This window comes from Oncorhynchus masou, chromosome 15, assembly GCF_036934945.1.
Source record: "Oncorhynchus masou masou isolate Uvic2021 chromosome 15, UVic_Omas_1.1, whole genome shotgun sequence".
NCBI lineage: Eukaryota > Metazoa > Chordata > Actinopteri > Salmoniformes > Salmonidae > Oncorhynchus > Oncorhynchus masou.
Window position 1 is genome coordinate 5,942,848 of NC_088226.1, and position 21,192 is coordinate 5,964,039.

Consider the following 21,192-nt stretch of genomic DNA (forward strand, 5'->3'; position numbering starts at 1 on the left):
TTGAGTTTGCATCCCAATATTGCACTTTAAATAAATAAATCAAATCCAATCAAATTTTATTTGTCACATACACATGGTTAGCAGATGTTAATGTGAGTGTAGCGAAATGCTTGTGTTTCTAGTTCCGACAATGCAGTAATAACCAAGCAGTAATCTAACCTAACAATTTCACAACAACTACCTTATACACACAAGTGTAATGGGATGAAGAATATGTACATGAAGATATATGAATGAGTGATGGTACAGAACGGCATAGGCAAGATGCAGTAGATGGTATCGAGTACAGTATATACATATGAGATGAGTAATGTAGGGTATGTAAACATTATATTAAGTGGCATTGTTTAAAGTGGCTAGTGATACATTTTTTTTACATCAATTTTTCCATTATTAGAGTGGCTAGAGATTCAGTCAGTATGTTGGCAGAAACCAATCAATGTTAGTGGTGTCTGTTTAACAGTCTGATGGCCTTGAGATAGAAGCTGTTTTTCAGTCTCTCGGTCCCTGCTTTGATGCACCTGTACTGACCTCACCTTCTGGACGATAGCAGGGTGAACAGGCAGTGGCTCGGGTGGTTGTTGCCCTTGATGATCTTTTATGGCCTTCCTGTGACATCGGGTGGTGTAGGTGTCCTGGAGGGCAGGTAGTTTGCCCCCGGAGATGCGTTGTGCAGACCTCACTACCCTCTGGAGAGCCTTACGGTTGTGGGCGGAGCAGTTGCCGTACCAGGCGGTGATACAGCCCGCCAGGATGCTCTCGATTGTGCATCTGTAAAAGTTTGTGAGTGCTTTTGGTGACAAGCCGAATTTCCTGAGTTTGAAGAGGCGCTGCTGCGCCTTCTTCACCACGCTGTCTGTGTGGAAGAACCAATTCAGTTTGTCCGTGATGTGTACGCCGAGGAACTTAATTTACTACCCTCTCCACTACTCTCCCATCAATGTGGATAGGGGGTGCTCCCTCTGCTGTTTCCTGAAGTCCACAATCATCTCCTTTGTTTTGTTGACATTGAGTGTGAGGTTATTTTCCTGACACCACACTCCGAGGGCCCTCACCTCCTCCCTGTAGGCCATCTCGTTGTTGTTGGTAATCAAGCCTACCACTGTAGTGTCGTCTGCAAACTTGATGATTGAATTGGAGGCGTGCATGGCCACGCAGTCGTGGGTGAACAGGGAGTACAGGAGAGGGCTCAGAACGCAGCCTTGTGGGGCCCCAGTGTTGAGGATCAGCGGGGTGGAGATGTTGTTTCCCACCCTCACCATCTGGGGGCTGCCCGTCAGGAAGTCCAGCACCCAGTTGCACAGGACGGGGTCGAGACCCAGGGTCTTGAACTTGATGACGAGTTCGGAGGGTACTATGGTGTTAAATGCTGAGCTGTAGTCGATGAACAGCATTCTCACATAGGTATTCCTCTTGTCCAGATGGGTTAGGGCAGTGTGCAGTGTGGTTGCGATTGTGTCGTCTGTGGACCTATTGGGTCGGTAAGCAAATTGGAGTGGGTCTAGGGTGTCAGGTAGGGTGGTCCTTGAATAGTCTCTCAAAGCACTTCATGATGACGGAAGTGAGTGCTACGGGGCGGTAGCCGTTTAGCTCAGTTACCTTAGCTGTCTTGAGAACAGGAACAATAGTGGCCCTCTTGAAGCATGTGGGAACAGCAGACTGGGATAAGGATTGATTGAATATGTCCGTAAACACACCAGCCAGCTGGTCTGCGCATGCTCTGAGGACGCGGCTGGGGATGCCATCAGCCCAGACGGCTATATCACAGAAGACTGAAATATATCAAAACCGTTTGACATAGAAATACCAGATTTTCAGTTTATTAATGATGAAATGATGAAACATATTAATAACATTCCACCCACGATGCCACTATTTATTTGTCTGCAGGAAATGGCTTCAGCATTTACAGACTGTATGTCAGATTTAGTCTTCAACGATAATCACGTTACACTGTGCGACGTTACCAAATTAAAATCTTGATATCAACCTGACCAGATTGTACGATTTGCTTCAGTTCTGTCGTCACATTCTGCAAATCGCCTGCAGCGGTGTATTTGATCTGAGCATGTGCCAGCACCAGCAGCGCAAGCCTCACTCAATGGTTATGCGTGAGTGAAGTGAGTTCTGAATAAATTCAAGTTGGCATGTTAGAAATAGTTTTCACATACTAACTTTATATGTCAATTTAATTTGATTGGCGATTTTGTGCATTTATTGAAATCCCACCAGGTAGCAACAAACAAGATTTTTTTACAGGGAAATCGTTCTTCTAGCACAGCATGTAGGCTAAATGTTTAATTCAAACTATTATGTTAATCTGACTATTCACAATAATTTTATTGTTGTGTGCATACTCAGTGGCGACCGTCTTCTTATTGGTCAGTCACCGGGATCAGCTCATAACACCAGCCACACTACGCGATAAAGGACAAAAAATGTGGACACCGCTTGAACTTTGTCGGAGCCTACGATTGCACGTAGCGGTACTTAATCAGCACTTAATCGGCAGACCTAGACCCTGTCACACTGAATGAGCCAAGACGTCCGACCATTCGTTTATGCCCTAAGAATTTGTCCACCACGGGGAAATTTTGTCTGGGATGGCGAAGTTGTGGCATAAAACGTCTAAAATGTCCCAGATAGACTAGACGTAACATATTAAATGTATATGAGACCAGGCTGCCAGGGGAGGAATGCTTGTTTCAATAGTTAATTATTCAGCTGTCACATTCACATGTCTGCTGCAGCTATTAGAAAGCATATGATAATCTGGTCTCTTTGTTACATTGCACTAATTAGGACATACTAATCTTTGAAATGGCATGCCTCTCACACATTTACATCTAACCTGCCTGGGAACTCTGTGGTGCTCCGGGGTGAAGTTTCTCCCAAGTGCAGATCTAGGATCAGCTTCCCCTCTCACAACCCTAATTAGTAGGGAACATGCAAAACTGACCCAAAATCAGCATCTAGGGGCAACTTCACTGTACACCAGTGGGGGAGGGGGGGGATCTGTGGTGGTGGTGGTGGGTATTCTATGGTGGTATGCTATTTTCCGGGTGTGTTTTGATCAACCTTTGGTCAGAGCACTGTCTGCTTTAGGTCTCTTGAAACTTCTAAACCCTGATGCATGCTGAAGTAACAATCCTGACAATGGTGAGTGATCTCACTCTTTTCCACGTCACGAGTTTGATATCAGTCAAATTCCAATACTACTTAACATTTCTGACTCTTAAGCTAATAACAATAACTGGCTAATAATATCAATGAAATAGCTATATTTGTCAATAGATAAAACTGTTTTGTTTTGTACTGACATATTAGTACTCTCTTTTTCCCAGTGCAGCTGAGTAGGCGATGAAGAAACGGAATGACTCTACACCCACACCTTTCTATTCTTTACTTTGTTTTGTGAAAAGTGATCACTGAAGAAGAACCTTTGAAACCTCTCCTGAGAAGAACGATCTCTTCTGTTGATTGTCCGGCAACTTTGCTGTTGATATGGAAAATATATGTTGCTTTTTGTCCTCTCCCCTTTTCTTTCCTTCTTTCTTACTTTTGAAGGATGTGAATTAAAGGCTATTGCTCAACTCTGCCTGTGAATAGCATGCTGCATTACACCAAACACACAAGTGCCCATGTGAATCTTTAGTCCCCGCCCCCTTCGCTTTCTATCTGCTGTCTTATTGGTGGCGTCTATCCTTTTGATTAGAGCAAGGAATGATTCATTCTGGATTCTGAGACTCTGATAGGCGCAAAGAGTGTGACGTGTGGCGTGTGCAAAAAACGTTCCTGAAAAAAGTCAGGTTGGGAACCACTGGTTTAGAAGAAATGGATGACCATTACAATACCAATACAGTAAGGACGTGTTTAAATAGCTATTATGGGTGAAGGGGTAGGGAAGGGTTGTGTTGTTTTTCATTGTTTTAAAATATGAAACTGTGATTTAAAGACATGACAAGTGATTTGCATGCAAAGGCCCCCTCTACCCAAGTCTTTGTCTGTGTGGCCACTGTCCATTGTGAGCCAGTCCCAGACACTTTAAGTAATGTAACAAATGCCAATCAGTAACATCCAAATAACCTAATGATGGCATTCTGAATGCTGAGAAAACCATATATCTCACTTCTGTCCTGACTCTCTGACGATCACTGGGGCTTTTGTCACTTTATAAGTATGTAACCAATGCACACTGACAATGAATGGGCTTCCTTTCATTTTGGACTGGAGCTCGGTAGATAGACTGGCTAAAGTGGAATATGTGTATGACAACTCGTAGTGATTTTTGTAGAGCGATTGAAATGTTTTGTTTAAACATTATGTTTTGGGGCTTTTGTAAACTCTTGACTATTAAAAGCAAGTTTGTCTAAAACCAATGCTTGTTTAAGCCTCATACTCATTTCCACCCAGTAATCCACCAATTTTTCCATTTCAGCACATCTAATTAAAAGCAGTAAATTAATCTCACCATTGAGTTTTGCTCACCTACTTTGTAGCACATTTTGTAGTACATTACATTCACAATGCTAATCAGTAAGTCATGGATTGATGATGATGATATCATAACTTTAAATCTCTCTATGTACATACTCAATAATAGCTGTTCTCATTGCAACCCTCAGCATATGATTTCTGGTAACTATTAGGGCTTTGTATGTTTAAGACGTGCCTTAGTTGATGTGCCTTTGTCAGGTAGGTGTTAACTTCAGTGGGACTTGAGATTGAAGCCGTCTGGAAGAAGGTCTTTTGAGGTGTTTTATTGGGCAGCCTGTAAAGGTCCAGTATGTGAATGATGACAAACTGTGAAGCACCTGTCTACCCCAGGATATGTTTTATAGCTGTGTTTATTATAACATTAGAAGACACACAGTGCCTTGCAGAAGTATTCATCCACCTTGGCGTTTTTCCTATTTTGTTGCATTACAACCTGTAATTGAAATGGATTTGTATTTCATGTAATGGACATACACAAAATAGTACAAATTGGTGAAGTGAAATTTAAATTAAAAAAACGTTTAAAAATAAATAAATAACTGAAAAGTGGTGTGTGCATATGTATTCACCCCCTTCGCTATGAAGCCCCTAAATAAGATCTGGTGCAACCAATTACCTTCAGAAGTCACATAATTAGTTAAATAAAGTCCACCAGTGTACAATCTAAGTGTTACATGATCTGTCACATGATCTTAGTATATATACACCTGTTCTGAAAGGCCCCAGAGTCTGCAACACCACAAAGCAAGCGGCACCATGAAGACCAGGGAGCTCTCCAAACAAGTCAGGGACAAAGTTGTGGAGAAGTACAGATCAGGGTTGGGTTATAAAAAAACATCAGAAACTTTGAACATCCCACGGAGCACCATTAAATTAAAAAATGTAAAGAATATGGCACACAACAAACCTGCCAAGAGAGTGCCGCCCACCAAAACTCATGGACCAGCTGTCTGGCGCAAACCCAACACCTCCCATCACCCAGAGAACACCACCCCCACAGTGAAGCATGGTGGTGGCAGCATCATGCTGTGGAGATGTTTTTCATTGGCAGGGCCTGAGACACTGGTCAGAATTGAAGGAATGATGGATGGCACTAAATACAGGGAAATTCTTGAGGGAAACCTGTTTCAGTCTTACAGAGATTTGAGACTGGGACGGAGGTTCACCTTCCAGCAGGACAATGACCCTAAGCATAAAGCAACACTTGAGTGGTTAAAGGAGAAACATTTAAATGTCTTGGAATGGCATAGTCAAAGCCCAGACCTCAATCCAATTGAGAATCTGTGGTATGACTTAAAGATTGCTGTACACCAGCAGAACCCATCCAACTTGAAGGAGCTGGAGCAGTTTTGCCTTGAAGAATGAGAAAAATCCCAATGGTTAGATGTGCCAAGCTTATAGAGACATACCCCAAGGGACTTGCAGCTGTAATTGTTGCAAAAGGTGGCTCTACAAAGTATTAACTTGGGGGGGGGGGAATAGTTATGCACCCTTAAGTGTTCTGTTTTATTTGGTCTTATTTCTTGTTTGTTTCACAATAAACAATATTTTGCATCGTCAAAGTGGTAGACATTGTGTAAATCAAATAATCCAAACCCTCCAAGAATCCATTTTAATTCCAGGTAGTAAGGCAACAAAATAGGAAAAATGCCAAGGGGGGTGAATACTTTCGCAAGCCACTGTATGTGTATGTCTTACACACACACACACACATACAGTGGGGCAAAAAAAGTATTTAGTCAGCCACCAATTGTGCAAGTTCTCCCACTTAAAAAGATGAGAGAGGTCTGTAATTTTCATCATAGGTACACTTCAACTATGACAGACAAAATTAGAAAATAAATCCAGAAAATCATATTGTAGATCTCCCTCAATCTGGGGCTCCACACAAGATCTCAACCTGTGGGGTCAAAATGATCACAAGAACATTGAGCAAAACTCCCAGAACCATACGGGGGGACCTAGTGAATGACCTGCAGAGAGCTGGGACCAAAGTAACAAAGCCAACCATCAGTAACACACTATGCCGCCAGGGACTCAAATCCTGCAGTGCCAGACGTGTCCCCCTGCTTAAGCCAGTACAATGTCCAGGCCCGTCTGAAGATTGCTAGAGAGCATTTGGATGATCCAGGAGAAGATTGGGAGAATGTCATATGGTCAGATGAAACCAAAATATAACTTTTTGGTAAAAAATCAACTCGTCGTGTTTGGAGGACAAAGAATGCTGAGTTGCATCCAAAGAACACCATACCGACTGTGAAGCATGGGGGAGGAAACATCATGCTTTGGGGCTGTTTTTCTGCAAAGGGACCAGGATGACTGATCCGTGTAAAGGAACGAATGAATGGGGCCATGTATCGTGAGATTTTGAGTGAAAACCTCCTTCCATCAGCAAGGGCATTGAAGATGAAACGTGGCTGGGTCTTTCAGCATGACAATGATCCCAAACACACCGCCCGGGCAACAAAGGAGTGGCTTCGTAAGAAGCATTTCAAGGTCCTGGAGTGGCCAAGCCAGTCTCCAGATCTCAACCCCAAAGAAAATCTTTGGAGGGAGTTGAAAGTCTGTGTTGCCCGGCAACAGCCCCAAAACATCACTGCTCTAGAGGAGATCTGCATGGAGGAATGGGCCGAAATACCAGCAACAGTGTGTGAAAACCTTGTGAAGACTTACAGAAAACGTTTGACCTCTGTCATTGCCAACAAAGGGTATATAACAAAGTATTGCGATAAACTTTTGTTATTGACTAAATACTTATTTCCCACCATAATTTGCAAATAAATTCGTAAACAATCCTACAATGTTATTTTCTGGATTTTTTTTCTAATTTTGTCTGTCATAGTTGAAGTGTACCTATGATGAGTGTACCTCTCTCATCTTTTTAAGTGGGAGAACTTGCACAATTGGTGGCTGACTAAAAACTTTTTTGCACCACTATAGGTAACAATCATGTGTGTTTTTGGGATGTCACATGTTGTTTGTGTACGCTGAGTTTCTGTTATATGTAATATTTCTGTTATTGTGTGTGTTGATGAGTGTGAGTTTGTATGTCATATGGACCCAGGTATTGGAAGCGATGCTATCATGTCTGTGTGTATCTGTTCTAGGGTGCAAAATGATCAGTTGGCAGCCATCTTTCTCCTGCTGATGCAGAACCAGGAGGCACTAGGGGAGGTGACTGAGGGAGACATGGAGGAGCAGCTCAAACTCTACTCCCTGTAGCAGAATGGGGCAGTTCTATTATTGTCAACCTTGTATAGGGTTGAATAGCCTGTTCCCCTTTTTAAAGTGCAGGTGTCAAGCAGAGCAACTGTCAATGTATAATACCGTATTTATGTTTGACTTATCATGTCAAGTCAGAATGATCCATAACAGACAAAGACAATAGGTTTAATATTCTGACATACTGTAGCGGGATAGGCATTACCCATAAGACCAAAACAAATTGCACTATACTTGAATGTAAGACACAAGTCTTTATGCTGTTGTTGTTCTGTTAACATTGGTTATCGTAAAGTATGGCAATGTTACAATGGCTTTAAAAATCACATGTTCTTAGGGTATGAACAATTTAATGAACAAACAATTGCAGTGACTTATTGACATTAAGTATATTGATAACACACTATTTGTTTATATTACTTAAATGTTGTAATGAAGTATTGTTGGTAAGTCACATATACTGTATGTATTTTCAGTTGTAAAGAACTATTTTGGAATGACTTTGTAGTGTTAATATAGGTAATATTGAAATATAAACTGAGTGTACAAAACATGACATAGACTGACCAGGTGAATCCAGGTGAAAGCTAGGATCCCTTATTGATGTTACTTGTTAAATCCACTTCAGTCAGTCTGGATGAAGGGGAGGAGACAGGTTAAATAAGGATTTTTAAGCCTGGAGACAATTAAGGCATGGATTGGGTGAATGGGCAAAAATAGTGCTTTGAAGGGGTTATGGGTTGTAGGTGCCAGGTACCAGGTGCACCGGTTTGAGCATGTCAAGAACTGCAACGCTGCTGTGTTTTTCACACTCAACAGTTTCCTGTGTGTATCAAGGTCCACCACCCAAAGGACATCCTGTCGGAAGCATTGGAGTCAACATGGGTCAGCATCCCTGTGGAATGCTTTCGACACCTGTAGAGTCCATGCTCTGATGAATTTAGGATGTTCTGAGGGAAAAGGGGGGGTATTGGGTAGATGTTCCTAATGTTTGTACACTCCGTCTATTTTTTCATATGTTCTCAACACTCCATATTTTGAATCAAATGTTTTTAATGGATGTACATAGTGTATGGAGATATTTTAGTAGTTTGTTTAGAGTCTCAAGCGATGAGGTTTTAATAGTTAGTACCACAGGTGGCTGGTGGCTCCTTAATTGGGAAGGACAGGCTCATACTAATGGCTTGAACGGAATAAATGGAATGGTATCGAACACGTCAAACACAAGGTTTCCTTGTGTTTGATACCATTCCATTCACTCCAATCCAGCCATTATAATGAGCCGTCCTCCCCTCGGCAACCTCGTACTCTGGTGTATCTTTTTACCAGTTATTTTATTAAATAATATGACACTCAAAACAGGTTGTGTGATCATGTATTTATTAGTGTGTTTGAGTGATAATGCTTTTATTTGAACTCTGTCTCTACACTCTATGAACAGTTCATTTGATAAATCATGATTTCACATTTTCTTTCAGTAAGTCTAACGCCAACATTATTTAGCTAAACTTCTATAAGAAAAAGCAAGCTATGAAATGAAAAAATGTTTAAACAACTGTTATAATTGTGTCACATGAACACCTACAAGTTATTTATGCCTTGTCCAACATTTCTCTGATGATGTGTTGTACATGTGAAACCAGGCAAGAACAAATGAGGTAGGCTACAATGATATGGTCTAGCTGGTTGAGTAGATGAGTAGTCTTCCCATCTGCTGTTTGTCACACTCTTATCATTCCTCTGTGGGGTGGTACCACTAACATGTTTGAAATAATTAGAGTAGTGTTAAGGGAATTTTGACCTATAATTACTAATTATGTATACATTTCAATCAGGCCTGACTAATCAGAATACTATTATGTTACTGTACATGTATGAATTTTCTCTCTTGATCCCAGTACTGAATATAATGTAGTGAATGTGGTCAAGAGTTTAGTTCAATGACGGTCTGTTCCTTGGTACAAAGGAATGAATTATATCTCCAGACTGACTAGAACGCTTATCTACACTGGTTGACCTTGGCTCTAGGCGAGGAGGGAAGGCTTGAGAGCTATAGAGCCTTTCTACCAGTGTCAAGAAGAGACGGAACATTTAGAAAACGCTGATGTCATTTTCAGTTTATAACCTGTGGTAAAATGTGTAAGTACTCAGTACTCTCTTGAATAGAGGCTGTTACTTGACTTTAAGACCGGGGCTCTGTCCATTCCTATAAAATAAGGGTCTTACAAATTCTTATGAATTGACAGAGTGTTTAATTTTAATTGGGAATTAAAACAGAGGAATTAAATTCCTTCAACAAGTATACATAGTTACACAGTACATGTTTGAAATACACCTTATCAAAATATAGTTGCTCAGATCGTTATCAAAGTCACTGCAGATTCAATGGCGGTTAATTCATGCTGTAAACAGCCCGTTGCATGTCATCCAAAAGATGCTGTATTTGTTTGAGGTCTGGGGACTGAGCAGGCCACTCAAGTAAACTGATTTCGCTGCCATGTTACAGGCAATGTTTTTCCACTCCTCAGTTGTCCAGTGTTGGTGATCATGTGCCCACTGGAGCCGCTTCTTCTTCTTCTTTAACTGTTAGCAGTGGAGCCCTCAGTGGTCGTCTGCTGTAATAGCCCATTGTTGGCAAGGATCGACGAGTTGTGCGTTCCGAGATGCAGTTCTGCACAGCATTGTTGTACTGCAGCGTTATTTGTCCGTTTGTGGCCCGTTTGTTAGCTTGCACGATTCTTGCCATTCTCCTTCAACATCTCTCATCAACGAGCTGTTTTCACCCACAGCATTGCGACTGACTGGATGTTTTTTGTTTGTCGCACCATTCTTGGTAAACCTTAGACACTATCGTGCGTGAAAAGCCCAGTAGGGTGGCCGTTTCTGAGATACTGGATCCGGCGCGCCTGGCATACCACGCTCAAAGTTGATTAGGTCACTCACTTTGCCCATTCTATAGTTCAATCGAACAGTAACTGAATGCCTCAATGCTTGACTGCCTGCTTTATATAACAAGCTATGGCCACGTGACTGTCTGTAGGAGCGATCCATTTTCGTGAATGGAGTGGTATACCTAATAAACTGACCTGTGAGTGTATTTTTCCACACTATGAGGTTGGAATAATACTGTGAAATTGTGAAAAAAAACAGTGTTCATTGTCTGAAGTAACATCTTTGTTGTTGTAATACCTGGCAGTTTCACCGCTATGGATTCTAATTTTAAGCGTACATTATTGGATTTATACATAGAATATTGTTTTAGAATAGGAAGCGTTCAAAAATAGCTGGAGTGCGTCTTCAAATTACATTTCTATGGGAACACCACTCATTCCCATCTCTGCATGAAATAAATTCTGGTATGCAGCAAAGTTCCCATTCTGATCTGTGCTGCATTCTTCTGGTCTGGACCAGAATCACCATGACATCTGCTGTTGGTCTCTCAGTGCTCCCCCTGGCCATTGGTTATTTATCTAGTCAAGGAAGGGAAAATGGGCTCTACTGGTTGAAGGGGCCTGTCATCAGCTCGAGACCAATTAAAACCCAATCCTATTCTGTCATGCTGGAAAAAGATTTGCAGATGGACTGAGAAATCCATGTAACTACTTACTCCCCTATATCCATTCCACTCTGTCTAGAACACAAAGGATGTGTTTACACAGACAGCCCAATTCTGAACGTTTGTCCACTAAATTGTATTTTGACCAATCACATCAGATCTTTTCACATCAGGTATTTTTCAGAGCTGATCTGATTAGTCCAAATACCAATTAGTTAAAAAAAGATCAGATTTGAGCATTCTGTCTAAACGCAGCTTAAGTAACGTAATGAGTCTGAATTTAGGAGAATTTTTATATGGCACTTGCTGTGATTTCATAACTCCAAAGACAAGGCCTTAAAATCCTAGTTACAATGGCACCTGTAATGAACATGTAATGCATGACATGTACACTATGCTCTCCTCAAATTGTACTCTAATCATATAATCAAGTTTAAGCAAGTTAAAAAGGTAGAGGTTATAAATAATAATTGAAAGGCAAGCCTGCCCGAATTTCCCTAATTATGGCCACACCTCTTTAAACTGCAAGTTAGTGTGAATTGGGGCATTTCCATAAAAAGAAACCCCCAACTCCACACACAAGGAAGGTGCATTGACTATCACGCCCTGATCTGTTTCACCTGTCTTTGTGATTGTCTCCACCCACCTCCAGGTGTCACCCGTTTTCCCCATTATTCCCAGGGTATTTATTCCTGTGTTCTCTGTTTTGTCTTTTAAACTATCAAAATAAAGGAAGGTGCATTGACTATCACGCCCTGATCTGTTTCACCTGTCTTTGTGATTGTCTCCACCCACCTCCAGGTGTCACCCGTTTTCCCCATTATTCCCAGGGTATTTATTCCTGTGTTCTCTGTTTTGTCTTTTAAACTATCAAAATAAAGTTGCACACTGCATGTATAATCTCCCAAAAATGTAATGGGTATTTACCAACGTTTCGACATCACTGTGCCTTCCTCAGGGTAATGTCATAAATACTTGAACCAGGTTATGTAGAAAGCACAGTGCAATTAGTGTAATCAATGAAAGTGGTGAGGGGTGTGTCGTAATGATTAAGTTAATTTGTAGTTCCAATTTGGAATAGGTGTCAATAGTGTCTGAGTGGGTTCAGGGGGCATGTCAGATCTCCCCGAACTTTCTCCAATATTGCGACCACACCTATAGACTATCAGTGGGGGTTCCTTGAAGAGGTGGGTGATTTTTTTTTGTCTGATTGCAGAATATGCCAGTGCTTTTTCAGAATTGCTTTCATTTTCTCAGAACCCTTGGTGTACTTAGTACAAAAGACGGTTGCGTTGTTTTTCTTCTTTGGTTGAGTTTTTAGTAATTCATCACTTGGTTTTTGAGATATTTTCATCATTGCCGCATCAAGAGTTTTGTCCTTGCAGCATCTCATTTTTAATTTATCTGTCATTGTTTTAGCATTGTGGTCAAAATCTGACTGGTGGCCACATATTTGTTTAACCGTACACAACTGGCTATATGGTAGACCATTCTTGAGGGGAAGGGGATGCATACTATCTGCACATTGCAAGGTTTTGCGATCTGTGGGCTTTGTGTATAAGTCTGTGTGTAATGCATCATTCTCTTTGATAATCCATAAGTCCAGGTAGTTTATTTTTCTCTCATCAGTCTCCGTGGTGAATTGGAGGTATTCAGACCTCTCATTTAGTAGACTTTAATTTAGTTCCTGCTGGCTACCTTCCCAGAGCACAAAGACATCATCTATGTATCTCTTCCATATAAGTATTTTAGAAAGTAAGGAGTATGTGTCTGTTTTAAAAAGGAATGCTTCTTCAAATTGTCCCACATACAGGTTAGCCTAGTTGGGGGAAAAAGGGGAGCCCATGGCTACACCCTGAATTTGATGTGAAAAGTCTGACTCAAAGACAAAGTAGTTATGGGTTAATACCAGTTCAGTAAGTTGTAAGATGCAATCATTGGATGGATCAAGGGTAGAGTCTCTCTGCTGAAGGAAGTGTTGTAGCGCCCGCAAGCCTCCAGTGTGTGGGATGTTAGTGTACAAGCTCTCCACATCAAACGTGGCCGGCAGGGTGCCCTCTGGTATCCTTCCTAAGCCCTCTATCAATGAGATCATGTGACTAGTATCTTTGACATAAGATGGGAGATTCTCAACCATCGGTTTAATGTGGTAATCCACAAACTTAGAAATGTTGGATGTCACAGAGTCGATTGCTGCTACAATGGGTCTACCTGGAGGAGGAGATACTTGTTTGTGTAATTTAGCGACTGTTTAGAAAATTGGTATCTTGGGAAATTTCACACATAGAAATTCAACTTCTTGTTTAGTGATTTGTCCTGATTCCAAACATCTTTCCACTGTGGATGAGATATTATGCTCAAATTCCAGGGTAGGGTTACAATTCAGTTTGTGATTGAAGTCACCTTTAGATAGTTGTCGGCGACATTCATTCACATAGTCACATTTATTTTGTATACAAATTCCTTCTCATTTGACACATTTTTTTATGATAATCGAAGGATCTAACTTTAAGTCCTTAAGAGCCATTCTCTTGTCTCTACTCAGGTTATCATAGGATTTGTGTTTCTGTTTATCTTTCAGTAAGTCACCTACATCCTTTTCAACAATCCTACAGAAGGTTTCTATGGAGGCATTGCATTTGGGGGGGGATGTACAACTGAACTTTTTGCTCTAAATGTAGTTCTCTCAGAGTTCTCAGGTACCCCAGCTGGGTTAAAGGCTACATCTCCTCCTTGACTCACGGTAGGACAGGTAAGTCTATTGATTAGCGTGGTAGACCTATGTATACATTGAGGATGACATTTCAATTGGAGTCATGTAAGATTCACTCTTATCAAAGAACTCACCCAATCTCAGATTACGAAAACTTGAATAGATCTATCTGGACATCAAAGTCATTAATGTATGCAGTGGGTCAAATGTTATTTGTACCCACTTATTGAGAACACCGAGGTGAGCGGATGTCAGGGTCTTACTTGATAAGTTGAAGACATTTAGCTCCTGTTGGACTGTGGGCTCGTCCTGGGTCTCAATTGATAGGTGTCGCGGGGTGGTAGTGGATTTCTTCTTCCCCCGACGTATGTGTCGAACTCTCTTACGTGCTGGGGGTGTTGGCCTCAATGTTGTCCTCAAAATGCTCACAATTGGTAGAGGAGCCAGAGTTAATGCTGTCTGTGGATAGTCGGTCTGACAGAGGCACTCTGCATCTGTCATAGGCTTGTCTCTTCCGTTTCTTTAGTTTCTTGTGTTTAGAGTCTCGCCAGAGATATTAGTCCGTTGTTTTTATCTTCCAAATCACATTTATACTTCTTGATTTTCCTGTATTTTGCCAGTTTGTCTTGTCAAGTCAACCAGTGTGGTTTTTTCTGTGCTCCTGGTTTTGACTTTTTGCCTGACCTGACTCTGAGCCCGCCTGCCTGAACATTCAGCCTGTCCTGACTCTGAGCCCGCCTGCCTGAACATTCAGCCTGACCTGACTCTGAGCCCGCCTGCCTGAACATTCAGCCTGCCCTGACTCTGAGCCCGCCTGCCTGAACATTCAGCCTGCCCTGACTCTAATCCCGCCTGCCTGAACATTCAGCCTGCCCTGACTCTAATCCCGCCTGCCTGAACATTCAGCCTGACCTGACTCTGAGCCCGCCTGCCTGAACATTCAGCCTGACCTGACCTTGAAACTGCCTGCCTCCCTGTACGTTTGGAACTCTGACCTGGTTAATTCACTTTTACCTGTCCTTGACCTGCCTCTTGTTGTTTAAGAAATATCATAGACTCGAACCTTCTGCCTCCTGTGTCTGCATCTGGGTCTCGCCATGTGTCGTTATACTGAGAGCTAAAAATTAAAAACAGGACAGAGACAACACAATCATACTCTGCGGGACAGATCATAGTCTGACTGAAAAAAGACGCAGAGGAAAATAGTTTTGCTCCTGTTGTGCACAACATGTGAAGCATTAGGGATATGGACCTTGTTCACCCAACTGACTCACCTGGGTTTTAGAGCAGTAAATGACTTGTAACAGAAAGTTAAACTCAAACTTTTTTTAATTACTCAAACAGCATGAGATATTATGTTTTCTAGTTGGGAAATATGACAATTTCTTGGAGGAAGTTGTCTTCCTAGTGGGGGCTTTTTGTGTAAGTGTTACTATAACCATAATTATGTATGGACAATACTATGACCTTGACTTCTTCCACTACAGACTTGCGAACAGGTGAATATTCTGTGTTTTTTAAATTGTTTTCCCTCTCAAACATTTGTATATTCTAAAACGTTGGTAGAATGTAATCTAGGCTACTTAGTTAATTGGGAAACCATTGTCCATAAAAATGTAATCCATGCAAATCAACTACCTGTATCTTCATCCCTGTAATCCATCAACCGTGACAGTTCTATGACCTGTTGCATTCAACTGAGACATTGACACACTCATCCTACTGTGACTGTAGTTTTCTTGTGTCTTATTGTGGAATGGTTCGATTTTGGCAGATGAGATTACATTTATCAAATTGATGCATTTTTGGGGGGAGTTTGTAGTAATCCGTTTCCCATTCATAAGACTCTACCTTCATTTGTGTTGCTGAAAGTTGAAACTCAAATGCTTTACTAAATGAGAGATTGTTTGAGGTTCCAGTGTTGCTGGTGTCTTCACATGTATGCTTGCTGTTTTGTCAAGATCTGAATTTGTGGTTAATGGTAAAGCTACTGACTAGGTGTCATGCCCTGACCTTAGAGATCCTTTATTCTCTATTTTGGTTAGGTCAGGGTGTGCATTCTAGTTTATTTATCTCTAGATCGGCTTGGTATATGGTTCCCAATCAGAGGCAGCTGTCTATCGTTGTCTCTGATTGGGGATCATATTTAGGCAGCCTTTTCCCACTGTTTGGTATGGGATCTTGTTTTTGTATTATATCCTTTTGCACTACAAAGCTGCACGTTTGTTTTGTTACTCTTTATTTGTTTTGTTTCTGGTTCACATTAATAAATATGATGAACTCCTGCCACGCTGCACCTTGGTCCAATCCTTCCAACTATGAACGTTACTCTAGGCTAATGTGTCTAACATATTTGTGCTCTATATATCCCACAACTGACCTCATTTTTATTCCTGTTCAGACATGTCCTAAATGAACCAAATACTGTCTACATTAGTTTAGACATTGTGCTCTGGTTTTTAAATTGTGCATGTGTCACGCCCTGACCTTAGTTATCTCTGTTTTCGTTATTATTTTGTTTAGGTCAGGGTGTGACGAGGGTGGGTTGTAACGGTTTTCATGCGGTGAAGGAGAGTCGGACCAAAATGCAGCGTGTAGATTGCGATCCATGTTTAATGAACAAAAACCTAACACGAATCTAAATACAAACACTACAAAACGTAACAAAAAAACAGCCTATACTAGTGTAAACTGATACAGGAACAAGGACACTAAGGACAATCACCCACGAAACACACAAAGAATATGGCTACCTAAATATGGTTCCCAATCAGAGACAACGATAATCACCTGACTCTGATTGAGAACCGCCTCAGGCAGCCATAGACTATGCTATACACCCCACACAACCCCAAGACGAAACACACCACAAATAAACCCATATCACACCCTGGCCTGGCCCAATAAATGAAGATAAACATAATAAATATAGACCAGGGCGTGACATGGGTATGCTTGTTTTGTCTTGTCTAGGGTTTTGTAAATCTAGGGGTTTTATAAGTCTAGGTAATTGTATGTCTATGGTGGCCTGAATTGGTTCCCAGAGGCAGCTGTTTATCGTTGTCTCTGATTGGGGATCCTATTTAGGTTGCCATTTTCCCTTTTGGTTTCGTGGGTTTTTGTCTATGTGTAGTTGCCTGTCAGCACTTATTTTGTATAGCGGCACGTTAGTTTGTTCAGTGTTCTTTCTTCATTAAAAGAAGAATGAATGCATATCATGCTGCGCCTTGGTCTCCTCCTTACGACGGACGTGACAGCATGTAAATGTAATATGCTGATTACACAACTGACAGCAGTAATTATCACAACTATAACACTTTTTAATGGCAGTAATTTGAACTCTACTCTGAATTGCAGTCAGGAGTCTTGTCACTTGTTTTCCTCTGTTCCAAGGAAAGGACCTTGTAAAAGGCATGTTAGGAATTGTTTTGATGGGTTAAATTTCTGGTACCATAAAATATCTGTTAAATTCTTCATGTATTCATTAACCCAAGGATGGGTAACTGACAGCCCACAGGGTGTATGTAGATCAAGTTCCAAAGATTTAAATAAATATATATATTTTTTGGGGGGGGTGGTTGGGGTCTCAACTTACTGAGAGTTAAAATAGTAGAATACATCAAGTGGAATTTTGAAATTTGGTTGTACATCAGCAGTTTTTCTCACTTCACTCAATTAGCCCATGTAAGCTATTCATTTTGCAGCCAGATTTGCAGCCAGCTATTTAAACTTGCAGTATTTATGGTTGAATTACCTATCTTTATTTAGCTGTTATTTTACCAGGTAAGTTGACTGAGAACACATTCTCATTTTCAGCAACGACCTGGGGAACAGTTACAGGGGGATTATTGAGCCAATTGTAAACTGGGGATTATTAGGTGACCATGATGGTTTGAGGGCCAGATTGGGAATTTAGCCAGGACACCGGGGTTAACACCCCTACTCTTACGATAGGTGCCATGGGATCTTTAATGACCTCAGAGAGTCAGGACACCCGTTTAACATCCCATCTGAAAGATGGCACCCTACACAGGGCAGTGTCTCCAATCACCACCCTGGGGCATTGGGATATTTTTTAGACCAGAGGAAATAGTGCCTCCTACTGGCCCTCCAACACCACTTCCAGCAGCATCTGGTCGCCCATACAGGAACTGACCAGGACCAATCCTGCTTAGCTTCTGAAGCAAGCCAGCAGTGGTATGCAGGGTGGTATGCAGGGTGGTATGCTGCTGGCTACCGGTGGCCCCCAGTGATTTTGTTACTCACTCTCAGTCAGATGTCTTATTAAAATCTGGAAACTTTTCTCCCCCTTCCCCTCCCCGCCATGGCAAAATGTGTAGATTTGCAGCAAACTTGCTTTAAAACTGCAACATGTGTGGAATTGCAGGAAATGTACAGAAATTTCAATTTCACTGAAATCCCTGCTCAACGACTCGTCCAGCAGCAGCCTGTTTGAGTGCAGGTGGCCTGATCAGTGTGTCCGTTGTGCTGTGGTGGGAAATGGCGGCATCCTTCGAGGCTCCAAACAAGGCAGGGCCATCGACAGTCACCAATTTGTCTTCAGGTCAGTAGCTGCGGCAGCTCCCCTTCGACCATCTTCAAAAAACTATTAGACTTCTTATTGCTCTTTGACATAACTAAGATCAAGTTTGTTGCAATTGTAAATATTTCCTTATATTAATCCAAATCGTTTTTAAGGAAACGCTTAAGTATTAGACTGATGGTAAATTATTTATTCCAGGGTCCATGGGGCAATCACCAAGCACTTTGAGGAGGACGTGGGCATAAAGACATCTTTCTATGGGTTCACCACAAATACTATGAAGAATTCCCTCAATTTTTACAGAAAAGATGGCTTCACCAAGGTCCCATAGGGACAGATAAGAACTTGTGGGACAGGCTACAGCAGCGTTTCCCAAACTCTGCCCTCTGTACCTCAAGGGGTGCACGTTTTGTTTTTTGCCCTAACACTACACAGTTGATTCAAATTATCAAAGCTTGATAATTAGTTTATTATTTGAATCAGCTGTGAAGTGCTAGGGCATAAACCAAAACATGCACCCCTTGGGGTCAAGAGGACCAAGTTTGGGAAAGCCTGGGCTACAGTGTTGAATCCGGTCCATTTTAAAGTGTTAGGAATTTGTCATACTCTGCGTGGTTGTTTATGCAACTATTCCTTAAAGCTTTGACTATTCCCTATCTGCAGAGAGTCCGATATATCTTCATTCCGTCCAACGAACGTGACTATGTGATGATGTCAGCTGCTATCCAGGGTCTCACTGTCACCTCTGGTCATGACAAGGGGGACTGGTGAGTTGAGAGGGTCACATATGTGAAGCCCACATTAAGAAGAGTAGTACATTTGAACAGCACGATACAATGGTGTGTTGAAGTACTGTGGGCAAGGAAAGCGCAATGATCTTGCGCTTATGCTGGTGAATAGGCTTCTCAGCTGTAATTGAATTTATTACCACAAGATGGTGGTGTTGTATTTCTATGAATGTGGTGCGGTGTGCAATGGATAGAATCTTGTGAGTGGTGGTAGGGCTTAACGCATACAATTCACTTGGTGATACTCATCTTTTTGTAAGCTCCCTTGCTATTGATGTACTTTTTGACGTTCTTAGTGGAACGTTTTTTCACACCTTACTACATTTATCCCCTCAAACAGGACCTCTCGATACTTTGGATTTAAGGCACCAGTTAAGCACTTTAAAATGCTTCATCCAGATTTGATTACATATGTAACGCAAAGGTAAGGGGACTCGTATTGCCAGGTCAAATTGAGACTTTTAGATCATTATTGTCTGCTTTTGACACTAATGACTGTTAGCTGTCAATGCTGCACAGGTTTCTGAAGTCTCCCCTGCTGATGTACAGTCAGCTCTACATGCTCAGCACTGGTGCTCTGATGCTTCTGACCACCCTGCACATGTGCGACCAGGTCAGGTCACATCACCACACGCTTTGCCCTTGGTCATCTATTGGTCACTGTTTAACCAACCAAGTGTCTAATGACATATGGCAACTTGGCCAGTATGGAAGTGATTTATTGGGAAACCATTACAACCTCTGTTTATAGTCCTGGTATAGACCCCATATACTGTTATTCCATATTGATTGTGTCAGATGTAATTCATTAACATAATCCTACAGAAACAGTAAATGTGGATTATAATTAATGAACTTTTTTGTAGGAGTTGATATTTTTTGTTGTAAGGGAAAATCAAGTCTGAAATGTAAAAGTGGAAATTACAAACTTCAGAAGCCTTTTTAAATCTCATACACACAAGTATTTAATTTCCTGCTTTTCAGGAAAGTTCTACTGCAACAGGGTGATCAAATTAAGATCCTACATCTGTATTGAAGGCTAGATGGTGCTATACTGAAACAATGCATGCAAATATTTACACAGCTGACTGAGAATGCAATTCATGCATAAGTGAACAAATTGCATACCTTCCTGCAGGTGTCTGCCTATGGTTTCATCACAAAAAACTTTGCAGACTTCTCTGACCACTACTATGATGCTGTGATGCTGCCCCTGAGCTTCTATGCCAATCACGACATGCAGATGGAGAGCTGGCTGTGGGAGGTACTGCATGCACGAAAAGTAATGTCACTGTACAAGAGGACAAAAGTAAAATGATGGACACTCAATTGTATTTTCATGTGAAAAGCCTTCCTTGAAATGAACTCCTATGTTTGCCATGGAGGTAGTCCCTCTGAAGGAGTGGCTGCTGGAGTTGTGTGGCGTCCTTTGTCATTAGTCTCACAGCAACATTAAAGGCCTTTGACGGTGTAAAGCCAAGCTCAGGTGTTCCAAGCGTCTGTTTGTGGGATCGGGTCTTCTTTGATCATTTGAACAACCCTTATCTTCTCTGTGAAGGCAGGTGCAGGGAGCCGAGACTATAGTCTCTCGGTCATTCCTCTTTCTCATTTTCCTACAATGCCTATTCTCATTAGAAACTGTCGGGTTTGACTGGGACTCACAATGAAAGCATTCACATTATGAAGCCAGCAGTCCATTCATGCCAACCTTTTTGTAAATGAGTTTGACTTGCAGCCTCTTTGCCCAGTGCCTATCCAAGGATAGGTTACTCCAAGCCACAACAAAGACAGTGACACATTCTTGTGTCAAGCTTTGATCTGCTGAGCTATTGTTACATACATACATGGACCTCCAGTGTCTGTTATGAATGAA

The 21,192-nt window shown here is 41.6% G+C and overlaps 1 protein-coding gene and 1 pseudogene across 8 annotated transcripts in view; both read left to right on the forward strand.

Moving 5' to 3' along the window:
* Window positions 1–12,039, forward strand: part of LOC135555402 (matrix-remodeling-associated protein 7-like) — a 42,427-nt gene extending 30,388 nt beyond the window's left edge. For 2 of the 8 annotated variants that reach the window (XM_064987790.1, XM_064987791.1), the window contains one exon: window positions 3,345–4,379. Coding sequence is in view for 3 of the 8 variants with exons in the window: in XM_064987791.1 (XP_064843863.1) it covers window positions 3,345–3,357 (13 nt within the window). In the remaining 5 variants the exon portion in view is untranslated. Of the gene's footprint in view, window positions 1–3,105; window positions 3,160–3,344; window positions 4,380–7,604 lie in introns of those variants that run through there. The other 6 variants (XM_064987789.1, XM_064987792.1, XR_010457867.1 and 3 more) reach the window with 5 other exon arrangements.
* Window positions 12,040–15,434: 3,395 nt separating this feature from the next.
* Window positions 15,435–20,772, forward strand: LOC135555227 (alpha-N-acetylgalactosaminide alpha-2,6-sialyltransferase 2-like; annotated as a pseudogene).
* The last annotated feature ends 420 nt before the right edge of the window (window positions 20,773–21,192 follow it).